Genomic DNA, 14167 nt, shown 5'->3' on the forward strand with positions numbered 1-14167 from the left:
GGATCCCCCTAAAATGAGTCAGCCAATCAGGAGGGGGGCTCGGAGCCTCCTCTCTCCTAATTGGCTGGCACTAATCTGTTGTTACTAGGGCTCCACAGGGAAGTCTGAGAGAGGAGATGTGAAACTACTTTTTGCCTGAAGACCAGAAATATTTGTTCTTATGGATACAACCCTAAGTGTATGCTATTAGACCTTTAAACAGAGGTTATTAGTTATGAGATGTCTATAAATGATCTGGTCTGATGTTGCAACAGAACAACTGACAAAAAAAAAATGCCTGCAGAGATTGCAAAAGCTTCCATTGTATTCATTAGCTGTCTGACTGGTACCAAAGGCTTGGTATTTGGCGTTATGTAAACCTCTTAAAGAGGTTAACATGAAACGAACATATAAACATGTCTCGTTTTTTTCGGCAATTGAAGAAACATACATCAGGGGTTGAAACGCAAAAATGCCACAAAGTGAAAAATGAAGAACTGAACGCAGGGAAAGAGTGGCCAACAGGCCTCAGGCAGAGCCTCTCTGCAGCCTGTGCTATGCAAAACCAGGTCACTCTTTGTCTTTCCGGCAGGCACGCAAGTCCAGATCATCCAGCTCAGCTTAAAGTCAGTCAGAGTAGCACCAGCCGCCTCAGACAGACTGAACTCTGGGGAGGAAAATTAGCAGCTAACTCTTCTGTGGTATGTGACCTCACACAGCAGTGGCCATGGCCGAGCCCTAAACTGAGACCTAGAAGCCCAGCAAACTTAACCCACTGTCAACACACACACACACACACACACACACACACACACACACACACACACACATAGAGATAAGGCTAATACAAACAGGTGATTGTAAAGGTTTTCTTTATTCAAGAAAGCCCATGCAATACAAGCAGTACCAATGTCCTCATAGTGAGTGGAGTGCGATCATTACATACAAAAGAATTTGATTCCTTAATGATTGAATATCTCAGCCTATTGAACTACATCACTGATATATGTATATATATTTACTGTACATATACACAGATATACTCAGATTGAAGCAGTATGATACAGATGTATTGAAATGAATACAGTAATTGCTTTATACACAAATTTCAAAAATCTTTATGAAACCTCAATTTGACATTAAATTGTAACACTAAATATACAAAACATGTAAAAAAAAAAAAAAAAAGAAAAAAGTTTTCCGACAAATGGCACAAGACAGTTCACACAATGTTGTTGTTTTTTTTTCTATTTTGTATTTATATATTTATCTTAGTTTGAACTGACAGACGACTACTGTTATTTACATTAAAAATATAAAGTTTATGGCCATGTGTGATATTCCTGAATCAGCAGGCCGACCGTTGGAAGAGCTGGTTTTCGTTCTCTCGTGCGCAGACTTTTGAGTTTGAGGTTACTGTAAACCTGGGTGGGATCTGACAAATGAGCTCCGCTCCCGGTCCAGTCTGCAGCTCGCGGCACACACACCTGTAGACTTCCTGACTCAGCACCGCTTCTACCAGGTTTGGTGGGAATGTGCAGCTGAGAAGTGGCTCACTGTTCTCCTACATCTGCTGCGGCTTCCATCTGCCTCCAACCCAAACATCCAACACCCACCCCTCCTTCCCTATTACCCCCCCCCCCCCAAAAAAAATCATGGCTACACTGTCTGGCTTCTTTATGGGTGGGGGTGCAGCCACAAACTATTGCTGTAGCCACATGTGTGCGTTCAAACAGCTGTCAAGGCTATAGTTTATAATAGTAAGGCATCAGAAATGACTGACAGCGGGAGGGAAGAAGCGACTGTATTTGGGATGTTTCAAAGCGTCTTTCCCGATGTCTGTGATCTGTTGGAGAATTTTGTTTAACCTATAAAAACGACGTCTGATCGGTTCAATCACTTCACAGTTAGAGTAGCATGCAAAAAACGATGCACTCGTCTTAATGAGGTCCTTTTAAATACATTTTCTACACTGGTTCTGTGAAGACAAAGAGGTCGACAGGAGACCCAACTCTGGCTTGAGTCAAATATTTTCCCTACTGTTGGAAATCAGAGAAGTAAAAACAAAGACCCAGACGTGAGTCCAGGTCTGGGCTCTGGAGGTAAGAGCAAGGATGCTGACTAAGCTCCCTGGCAGACTCCTCCAGGAAACGGGGGGCACCTGAAGTAAACTGAGGGTGTATTCAGACTTCTTTTTTTTTTCCACATGGGGCTGTTCCACTTGTGCTGAGTAATATGTGCCTTTTTGAACCACAACCCCCCCGACAGCACCTGGACAGACTGACAGAGACTGTAAGTGATTGAAATATGTTTGTGCAGAAGGGGAGGGGGTGGGGGGGGGCATTCTTGGGCAGTCTGGGCTTTAGCCTTGTGCAAAAAGTATTGATCAAATACCTGATCACGCATTGGGTGTAATGACAGACGTCAATCACTTAAAGTGCCTGTGTAACAAAACAATCATGATTGATAAAAATAAAAAAAATCACTCCAGAGAACTCAAACATGAAAATCAAAAGGTGACAAAGAGAAAATGTTGATGTAAACTATCAGAAAAAAAACAAAAACAAAATTTTAAGTACAATCTCAGAGTGGGTTAGAAATATTCAGATATACGGCGGTTATATGAAAGCATTAGTGAACCTACGCTACTGTCACCTGATGTAAAAATATATATATTTGGAATGCTTCAGACAGATAACTGGTTTCCCTCACTTCCTTTTATGCCACATGTGGACTTTGACTTTGGTTACTGAGATAACTGTTGACAAGGGTGCATAGGATTTCTCATTTGTTTCTTATGGCACAATCACGCGACAAAAATACTGATGATACAAAAAAAACCACCGTCTGCAGTTCCTGAATAAATACAGTTAGTTGCATAACCCTTATAGCCGTGCATTAAAGAGACTGGATCCCAGTTTTGTGTTTGGTCAGATAAAAAGAACCCACCCCCTCGTAGAGAAGACACCCACGACCTGCTCAGCAGACATGTACAGTATGTGGAGGCTGAGGCTAGCAGAGAGCGGCTACAGCACCAATGACGTCACTGAGATGGAGATGTCGATGAGGAGGGCGGCTCTGTCTTCAGTGTCTCGGACAGTCGACCCCCCCCTCCCCAAACAAACCCCTTAATTCAAGCCTCAGTGGCTGCTTCCCTGCAACGTCTCTCCCTCATTTTGCCCTTTTGTTTAGCTGAAGCACCTTAAACAAATCTTGACAGCTAGACCCGGGCTGTTCAGAGGAGGTGTTGAACACAAGCCCGGAGGTGAAGGATCCGTCCCTGACAGTACATGTATGTGTTAATGAGCATGAACCCATAGATGAGAGGCTGTTAGAGAAATCCTGCCTGCCTTATCTATGCTTCTACTATGGATTAGTTTTCTCTGACCGTCAACCTCCTTCTGCTAATGATTAATACATTATTAATGGCTATCATAGCATGTCACGTTACCTTTCTAAGGTTTATGTTAGCATTAGCGTTCTGCCAGCTACAAGCAGTGATGTTAGTGGGATAGATAAGCTGGAGGGATAGGGTAAGGCTTGAGAAGTATGAACCCAGGACAGAGTCTCTTTAATAGAGTTAGACGGTGGTAGGAAGTGAGGGCGGGTCTTCCGTCTCCACCTTCTGCTCTGGCGAGCAGCAGAGGAAGAGGCGGCTGCCCAGGCTCTTGAAGGCAAACCTAAAGTACATGATGTGGCCCATGGCCACGAAGGAGACGGAGATGATGACCAGCAGGCCGAAGGCCTCCGGGTTCGGGGCCAGAATCACCATGATGAAGTGCAGCAGGTCTAAGAGGTAATTCATGGAGTTCTGGACGCCGTTGATCACACCTCGCTCCGACTCGATCACATTCTCCTGGATGAGCTGGGTCACTGTCAGGTCGAAGGACCACAGGCCTGCAGGACACAGATCAACAGTCAGTCTGGATGCTTTTTTTTTTTTTTTTACAGCTGCACGGAATGACGTGAGAACCTGACAGTAGCTGTGGCAGGAATTATCAGGATGTATTATTGGCATCAAAGGTTGCAGATATTGCTCTGACAAACCTATAGCGGTCCACTGTGACCCTCAGTTGACTTATGAAAACACTCAACCTGTGGACCTGCTGCCTGCCTGACTCACCTTTAGGAAATCTCAATAAAGAATGCTTTTTATCATTTTACGAGGGGAAGTGAATATGCTAACAAGGCACAGACACTAATTCCAACACACTAATTTCCTTTCAAATAAAACCAGCAAACATCCACTCAGACTTTGTACCATTTACTTTACTGACAATCAATGAGGCTCAGATAGACTGTATGTTGAGATTTGGAGTTAAACAAATTGAATTGAACTGAATTGAATTATTTGCTCCTCAGATCTCCTTCTTCTCTATAATAGAATAGAATATAACGGGTTTATCTGATAATATCGAGGGGAGCTTCACTCACCAACTCTAGCAGCAATGACGCCAGCAAACAGCAGACTAACAGACATGTAGGACTGGAGAGGGGGCTGCTCTTCGGCCGGCGCCGGCGTAGTCACGTTCCCCCCCGTCAGGACGCCGGTGAGGCTGTGGTCGGCCTCGGGCAGGGTGGTCTCCCCGATCAGGTGGGTGTAGAGGTCCTGGAAGGGCGAGACGCTGAGGTCGAACGGGCTCCCCGGAGCGAAGACGGACACCACGCACAGCATCAGGCAGGACAGCTGGGCCACGCCCGACATGAAGCCCGTGCGGATCAGGCCGCACTTCTTGCGGACCCACGTGAAGGCCACGGTGCCGCAGATGCCCGACACGGCCGACGCCCCCATCAGCAGGCTGAGCACCGAGCCGTTGAGGCCCTGCGTGTAGGCGTAGCCCGTGGTGATGCAGTCGAAGCCCAGCACCGTCATGTAGAGGAAGGCCAGGGACATGCCGGCGAAGAAGATGTTCTGGTTGTAGTAGGCCACCCAGCCGGCCTTCAGGGTGCGCAGCGGCTCCGACACCTGGTAGCAGCAGCCCTGCTTCTGGGGGGAGTCGGGCTTGGACACCGGAGAGGCGTCATTCATCAGCGGCTGAGAGGATTCCTCGGGGCTCTGGCCGTTCTCCAAGTCTGCAAGGGGTGCAGAAGGATGGACAGGTTTGTAGTCAGGACAGTAATTATCATTGTGCTGAGTATGAGGGGTGGGGGGTGGGTTCTGGGGAAGTCTGGACCTCAGCCTTGTGCAAGAAGTATTGATCTCTGATTGTACATCGGGTGTAATGACAACCATCAATCACTTAGAGAGGAACTATGCAGGATTTGTAGCTTAACTCTGCTACATTTCTACCTTAATTAAACAACTTTGGAGTCATTGTGTTGGTTTAATAAATGGCTTAAAGGAGAATTCCGGTCATTTTCTAAGTATTAGAAAGTATATAGTATATGAGAGAGCAGTGTTAACGTTTGTTAAAAACACTGATCTCTCATTTGAAGTGATATTTTGAGTATTATATAGAGGCCAAAGTCACAGTTAGAAGTTCTGCCCCCATTACGTCGCTGTTTAACTGCAGTGTAGCGCAGCTTGCAGGTGGAGAGCTAGGTCCTGGCTGCACATATTTTTCTTGGATTTTTTCCTATGGTCGCACTCGGGGACCTAGAGCTGTAGAGCGTTATTTAGAAAATGACCGGAATTCTCCTTTAACTTGTTACAAGGGAGAATGGAGGCTCTCTGCCTTCCACGTGTGTCACTTATTGTGTCTCTTGGCTGAAAAACAACTCTGCAAGATCAGAGCTGCCGAACTAAACTAAACTACACAAATATAATAATGGTAACATCAAATGTGATATATAACGTTATGTACCACTCTATTGATTGATTTCTCCCCGGCTTCATTGTAAACAAATGCACATGGAGCAAAACAGCTGAAAAGCGACCAGACTTACATAGTTCCTCTTTAAAGTGAATGTGTAACAAAACAATCATGATTGTGCAATCTCATAGTGAAGGTTTGTTGTCAGCACAATAGCCACCAAACACACAACACAACTGTAAGCTTCCACCCGGAGATCCACATGAGGTAAACACCAGCTACCTTTGGAGGGGCTGAGCTGTTTGAGCTCCTGCTGCTGCTCCTTCTGTCCGGCTTTGACGGCCAGCGCCGGCGTCTTCTGGTAGACCTTCCACAGCAGCGCGTACTCCAGACACATGGAGCACAGGTTCCAGCCGGAGATGAAGCCGCAGCCGATGAAATGGGAGCCAAAGGCCATGATCTGTCCCACCAGCATGGGCGCCAGGATGTTGGTCAGCTGGTCAATGATCCGCACGGTGGCGTTCATGTCTGTTTGATGCAAAGAGGTGTAGGTTGGTGTTTAATAGTGAATGAATCATACTTAAGTGCTTTATTCATGTAGTGTTTACTGGAATGACAGCACAAGCACAGCAGATTGATCAAGTTCATGGAGTTCATAAGAACTGAAAATGTTTTCCACCATGTGAGCAAATCTTTTAAATAGCTTATAACAACCGGGGAGCAAGAGGGGGGGGGGTGAGTCAGCATCCAGGATTCAAAGTCTGCCCCACTGAACACATCTGATAACGGGTCACGTGAGGCCTACATCGGCAAGGAAACGGCAGCAAAGCGAGAAACACCGACCTGCCAGCTTGCTGCTGTCCTGGCCGGCCACGACCACCACCCAGTCCCTCTGGATGGTGATGGAGGTGGCCGTGCTGGCGAGGTTGGCGATGTTGGCGATGGTGATGACCAGAATGTAGCAGGTCGTCTGAAAAGCAAAATCAATTGTTTTTTGTTTTAACATTGTATATTTTTCGTTGTATATTATATATTTGATCTAATATCAAGCTCATGTCCTGAAAGGAGACAGAGCCTCGCTGTCGTCTGAACACTAAAACACATCAATAAACCGCACCGCTGCACTCGCCGACCTGTGAGTCATTACCATTAACACACTCAATTCCTTTCACGCTGCTCTGCAATCACTACCTAGAACTGTGGCTCCCTCCTTTTCAGCTTTTTACTCCTTAAATGAAGAGACATCTGTTCTTCATCAGACAGCACAGATACATTAATGTGTTAATTTAAGACAAATTAGAGCCAAACAATATGCAAAATACCACATTTTACTTTCATTGGGGGAAAAAATGATGTTGATTTGTCGTCTTGTCTTTTTAAACAACATTCCAACACTTATATCATGATATTGCAAATTTAAATATTACATAATATCTTCTAAGACTGCAAATCTTTTTTTGATGAAATTGAAAATTTGTGACACATTTTCATCATCTGAAGTCCTAAGTTGGTACAACTGAACTTGTCTTGGCCTGAGAGCAGATAGGGAAGTGTAAAAGTATCGAAACGGACTCATTGTCCGTCTTTTGATGGTACCACAGTGGATGGCAGAGAGAAAAATCCAGTATAGAATTACACAACCAAAATAATAACATATAGACATACAGTACTTGATGTTATGACCCATTATATTGTGAATATCAAGTGGATTATTGGTGGCAATACAAAGTTTCAATCAGTAAAACACTTACACTGATTGAAACCTAAATTCCTAATTCTGTGACAATGAAAAGCTGAACTGTGAAAAGAGACTCAGTTCCTGAATAGCTGGCAGTTTCGCAGCACAAACCTCGAGAATATCTTTTAACCAAAAATCCTACAGACACTATCACATGTCATCATACGTAAACGGAAAAAAAAAATCGATCGCTTCCTATAGGAAAAATCTATAGCGTTCTAAGAAAGAGAAACAGTGTGGCAGTTGATATAATAGCCAACATGTGATCTCAGCTCCAGCACTGCAGGACAAAAACACTAAGACACATACATTTTGTCTAGAAATGGCCTTTTTGTGAAACACGCTTTGTTTGTTGAGCTGCATGTAAACTGTAACGCAGCTGCTCCGGACAGAATAGAAAACATTCTTCAACAGGTCAGGCCACATTTCTCTCTCTCTCTCCCTCTCTCTCTCTCTCTCTCTCCCTCTCTCTCTCTCTCCCTCCGTCTGTCATGTGACAGGCCTTGAAGATCGTGCTGACTACACAGCCTCCAACCAAACACTCAATCTCCTGTTTCAGCAACCTGTCTCCACCTCCACACACACTCGGTCCGACGTTGGCTGCCCCTCTAAACTCTCTCACATGGTGAACCCCCCCTCCCTCCCTCCCTCCCTCCCTCCATCCCTCCCCCTCCCCATCCCGCCTGCCTCATTCTCTGAAAACTTAAAAGGCGTCCGACAAATGCGAATGAGAGGGCAACGTTTGAGACATTCCCTCCAACAGAAAGGCTTTGTGTGTCAACCCAACACCCCGACTGGTCTCTCATGACAGGACGTCTCAGGCTCGGTTTCCTGCTGGATCAGGTCCGAATCTTTGTGATGCCGCAGCTCGGTTTCAGTTATGTAGCTTGACAAGTGTAAACAAGTCCATTGCAAAACACTGACACACTTACACATAGCTGGCTGTTGACAACGTTTATGTGCGCGTGTGCGTGTGCGTGTGTGACTGCCACTCAGAGAAAAAAACTAATTGTTTTGTGACTGCAAAGTAATTCTTTCAAGTTTTTACATTAATAATTGCAATTAGAAGATGCAATTAGAGTAGCATCAATTAATTAATTTCCTCCTGAGAGCACATGTTTAGTAAAGGGATAGTTCAACATTTTGGCAAATTGGCCCATTGCTATAATCCCTATAGTTTTAGCAGTAGTTCGTTACCTTTAATTGTCGGTGCAAGCTGTTTTTAGAACGGCAGAGCAGAGCCGTGAGCTGCTCAGAGCTACGCTACGGAGGATAATGGGATTTCTTGGTTTCCCTCATCAAATACACAATCCAACAACTCCAAAACGCTCTTGTGGACAAGTTGTGACCTGCACATTCACCACGCTATGAGATAATAACAGAACGTTACAAGAGAGAGTTGTTTTAGAGGTAAATTCATGCAAAACCGCTGATGCGCGTTCCCGTCAGGACCAGTTTTTCGGCAAGCAGTCTCTGCATTTACCTCGAAAACAACTCTGTCTCATAACGTTCCGTGATTATCTCATAGCGTGGTGAATGTGAAGGTCACAACTTGTCCACCAGAGCGTTGTGGAGTTGTTGGATTGTGAATTTGATGAGTTTGATGAGGGAAACCAAGAAATCCCATGAGCCTCCATAGCGTAGCTCTGAGCAGCTCTGCTCCGCCGTTCTAAAAGTAGCTCACACCGACAATTAAAGGTAACGAACCTACAATGTTGAACTATTCTTTTAAGTCATAACTAATCTATTGTGTCAATATGAGTTAGTGGAACAATCAAAGGTCTTCTGGGAGTGAATTACTGTCATGCCACTCATCTGTAAAAGCAGTTCAGGAGGCCATAAATCAGACAGACACGAGTGGCTGCGTATCAGTAGAAAAGGGAGCGGGTTTCAGGGGTCAGAGTTTCGCACTTGAGGAGACGGGCTTAAAACTGCTTTGAGTGAAAATCCCCATCAGATCACTGTTGAAACAGCAAACGTGTAAGAGACAGCACAGGGGTGGGGGTGTGTGTGGGGGGGAACTTACCAGAATCCATCCATTGTAGAGCTCCACAAGCTGCTCTTTGAACTGGAAAACAACCATCAGGAGGATCCCACACACGATGACACAACTGTTCTGGACGAGCAGCGAAGTCTGGGCCACTGTGGAAACACCACGACCGGCATTAGGGACAGAAATCTGATCACAGACAACAGATCTGTGTCTGATGGAGCGACAAGATGCTTGGATGCAGTCCCTCGTCTAATCTAATAGTGTGTTTTGCCAAATTGGTTTGGATAAACATTCCTGCCACAAGAGGTGCATCTGAAAGAGAAGCTACACACTGGATGCAGTGGGACAAATCAACAGCCCTTTGGAAAGTGCTACTCCCAGGGTCCTACAGTACAAAATGTAAGCATTTTATCCATAACAATCAGGTGTGATTGATCATAATTAATCAATTAATACACCTGGCTGTCGCTGCCTCACCTTTGAGCCTGGGGTTTCTGTCCACCCAGTCCCCGATGATGGCCCCCAGCAGCAGCACGGAGCCGGCCACCACCAGCCCGTACACGGCCGTGAGCAGCAGGCTGTTCCCATACAGCTCCACCAGGAAGACAGCCACAGCAAAGTTCCACATTCGGTCGCCCTGGAAGGGAGGAGGGGGGGTTGAAATGTGGTGTTATTGAATGAGCACAGGCTTGATTCAAGGCATCCTGCCTGTGAGTGATAGGAAATGTAGTTTAGGTGCTATAAGAGCCCAGGTGAAAACCTAACAACCCCCCTTCCCTCTTCCCTCTCCCTTTCCCTCTCTCTGTTGCTGCTGCTGATCAACACAGGCAAACATGTCATTTTGTATCCCAATGACAGTAACAACAACACAATAACACATTAATGCTGTATTACATTGTATTACTGCGCGGTGCAAAAGCCTGTCATCACGATGAGCATGATACAAATACATAAATGATGGGGTGACAGAAATAGACAAGAACCGATAAGGGCTGACAGATGTTGTCACAGTGTGTCACATACCCATGTTGACAGCGCGTGGCCCATGTAAATCAGGAATTTAGCTGAAGTGAAGAAATCCCGGACGGATTCTGCAGAGAGAGACACACATGCAGCTATGAGGTTACACTGCTGGAGGTCCGTGTGCATCATCTATCCAGCCGAAGGATCCGTTACGGAAAACCGTTTGGCGCTTGAACACAATGGGAATATGAACCTACCACAGCACGTCTTCTTAGGTCCAGAGTTATCCATGTTAAAGCTGTCCAAATAACCGACTGAATGTTGTTTATGTTTAATTTTTTTTGTTGCTTCTTTTGCTTTGCGCGGTTTCTGCTCTTTTGTAATGTAAAGGAGGTCGACCCCGGCTTACACTACACGGCACTGTACAAGAAACAAAACAGACGACACGGCGTTTTCTCCCTTTCCTCCTCTCCAAACTTAGCTATCACTGTAGCTGAAGTTGGAAAGAATATAACTGTTTTTAGCCCTGCAAAGGCTAAAGGTGAGTCGCGAGAAAAACGACAACGCTGGGAGCAGGTCTGGCTGCTGGTCCGGTGCTCAGCTCCGGTGCTCGGTCCCTCTGCTCTGCTGCTTCTGATGCTGCTCTGTTTACGTCCCGCCTCGAATATACGGGCGCGCGGTCACGTGACGCGTCATTATTTACATTGTCAAAAACAAGTGTGGTCCTGGATCCTCCCACTGTACACACGCTGCCTGATGGAAAAAAGAAGAGGAAGAAAGAAAAGAAGAAAAGAAACAAGACAGTCAGAGCGTAGGATAAAGACTTTAGACCTCGTCATGCTCTTTATGTTCTTGTTTATGAATTGGCTTGTCTTTTACACCTGACTGACCAAAGATGGACAGATGTGCACCACAGATGTGGATGAATATGTCTGTGGCCTGCGTTGACAGCTTTAAAATTGCTCCATTTAAATTCTTACTGAAGCTTAATATAGCCTAGAATATGACAGGCTAAATGTTTATAGGCTACGTTATACCTACATATTATCATAATAAAGTAAAATATATTTGTTTACATTGAATATGCTATATTTAGTTAATATAGCTATGTATGCTTATTAAATCATCATTCGGATTATCTTTTCATTATTTCTGAACATGTCTGAGAAAGTTTATAATATCAATATATGTTAACAGGCTTTACGATGGCTAGGAATGTATATTATCAGCATAAACACATTTGTATGGAAAAGACATATGTCAATATAGGCTACTCAAGTTTAAATGTAACCTATAATTTCCTATAATGTCCATAGATTTCATATAATTCACATATACCATACATACAACAAAATACTAAGGAGGTAGTTGGCTTTAAATTTGTGATTGTTCTGTGCTTTTATTTTATTTTTTTGACTGTGTCAAACAAGCTGTTGAAATGAATTGAAACAACGAATTAGGTTTAAAATTAAATGACGAATGATTCAGAATAAACTCAATGAAAACAAACTAGCTATAGATGGGCTCAGCAACAAAATCAGAACAGTGAGATAATGTTATGGCTGATCATTGTATCTTGCGATGAATAAGAATTTTTATATACATTTTATAATTTGAATGTCATTTAACATGTCTTGTAAATGTATTAAATATTTTTAAAGTGAGATGTTTGTATACACAGTCAGTATACAGTAACTAAGGCTGTTATATACATGCAGTGGTGTATAAATATAAATTTCACTGTGAGAAAAAATAGGAAATACATTACAGGAAATACATTATACAAGTTGTCATTACAGTGATACCTGGCTTTACAGTGAGATGCAGAGTTAATCAGGTCAGATTTACACCGCCTGTGTCACTAATGAAATTATGGCCACTATCAATAAAACTCCAGTTCTCTGATTCACAGTAATAAAACAGTTACAGTTGTGATAACAGATAATTTCACAGCTTCACAGTTCTATAATTTTATTTTTAAGAAATGAAGACTCAGGTGGTGCAAAGAAGAAGAGCTGACGGGTGAAAACAGATTGCAGAAGTTAAAGATTAACTGACTAGCCTGCACGTGACGCAACACAAATTCAACTCAAACATTTTGAACATTTTGGCAAGACAGACGCTACTGCCTTGACCTGGTGAAGCTGTTTATCACGAGGAATGCTGCAATCGAGCTCTGCGGTGAGCGGAGAGAAACTGTTCGTATTTGGATGACTTGCGTTTTGTTGGCCTATGTCAACAGAATCACATCTGTAATTACAGGCTAACATTAATGTGAGCTCCTTGGCCCACTTCCATAAAAAGTCATAAACACAGAGCACATGGTTAATATTTTTCTTGTAACTTTACATTGTACAGTGGTGGACTATAAAAAGCTCTTATCAGCTGAGTGGGACCCCACTGCCTTGGGCCACCACTAAAAAAAAAAAACTCTGCTCTGGGCTCACCACTGTATAATGAATAATACCAGCACAGTCAACAATGGTGAGCTGCATCTTTTCATATATCACTGAGATCAGGTCTTTTTCTTCAGATGGCTCTGTGGTGTTTATATCCAAACACTGCACCAAATCATCAACTCTGCTGATGTTTCAATTTTTTTTGTTTTTTCAAATCATAACAACAGTGTGATGAAAGCTTACAGTGTTACAGCAAACTCTGGCAATGTGATCTCCCTCAGACACACACAAAGCACAAAGAGACAAACACAAACGCCTCAATCTCTGGCCAAAACCAACCAAAATGAGGAGCGCTGAAGAGCCTTCATTCTTTTTCACAGCAGTGATGTTCGTCCAATTCATTATTATATCCAGCTCTGTTACCACACTAACGCCAAAACATGAGTTCAGTCCCCGGTGGGTTCTTCTGAAGGGTGGGGCTGCGTCTTTTCACATGTTATGGAAATATTATCACAAGGGGTTGACGTGTGATTAGCACGATGAAAAAGAGGATTTACGGAGCGCCAGAGGGCTCTATGATCACATTTTACAAAATATTTTTTTCTTTCTTTTAGCTAAACGGGAAGATTGATACCACATGCCTGTCAACCAGGAGACAAGCAGGCTTAGAGCAAAGACTGGAAACATTCCAAAGGCAGCAAACCAGCGTCTAATTAACACATTATGTCTTGTTTGTTAAATCTGTACCAAAAAAAAGGGAGGAGAAGAGAAAATGAAATGTAAACTTGACCTGGTTTTAAAACAACATGACATTGACATGAGGTTGTCAAACACCTGGTCAAGAAATAGTCTGCCTTATAAAACCACAATGAGTCATTGCTGTAAGGCCTTCATTATTGGTAACGCTTTATAATAAGTACACACTATTAAACATTAGTTAAGCCTTAATAAATACTGAATTCTTCATTTATAACACATGAATATTCATAAGTATGTAGTTTATAAATACAGTAGCTTATCAATGATGAGTAAACCTTTTTCAACTGTGTTAAACTACATACTAATGAGTTTTCATGTGTTATAAATGATGAATTCAGTATGTAATGCCTAACCAATGCTTAATAGTGTGTACGAATTATAAAGTGTTACCTTATTATTATCATTATTATTATTTCATCTTTATGAAGTTACCACAGACATACCTTTCCTAGGGCAAGGACCTGGGGGGCCACATCTAACAGCTGTAATAATCCCCCCAGTGGGTTAATCTGGTCCTGTATTTAGTCTTTAATATTTGATCCCCTCTCAGCCGGTCATAATCTACATGCAGTAAAATTACAAT

General features: G+C 43.4%; 1 protein-coding gene across 1 annotated transcript; it reads right to left on the bottom strand.

The window, feature by feature from the left end:
• Positions 1-834: 834 nt before the first annotated feature.
• slc40a1 (solute carrier family 40 member 1) lies at positions 835-11264 on the bottom strand. The gene is made up of 8 exons (XM_085766397.1): positions 10684-11264; positions 10487-10554; positions 9941-10100; positions 9497-9612; positions 6576-6702; positions 6015-6260; positions 4414-5052; positions 835-3876 (listed from the first exon to the last, which is right to left on the bottom strand). The coding sequence occupies exons 1-8, from the start codon at positions 10715-10717 to the stop codon at positions 3560-3562; spliced, it is 1707 nt and encodes a 568-aa protein (XP_085622523.1). The 5' UTR covers positions 10718-11264; the 3' UTR covers positions 835-3559.
• Positions 11265-14167: the final 2903 nt, after the last annotated feature.

Source organism: Trachurus japonicus, chromosome 21 (assembly GCF_045865225.1).
Source record: "Trachurus japonicus isolate A0001 chromosome 21, Traja_1.0".
In the NCBI taxonomy this organism is placed as follows: Eukaryota; Metazoa; Chordata; class Actinopteri; order Carangiformes; family Carangidae; genus Trachurus; species Trachurus japonicus.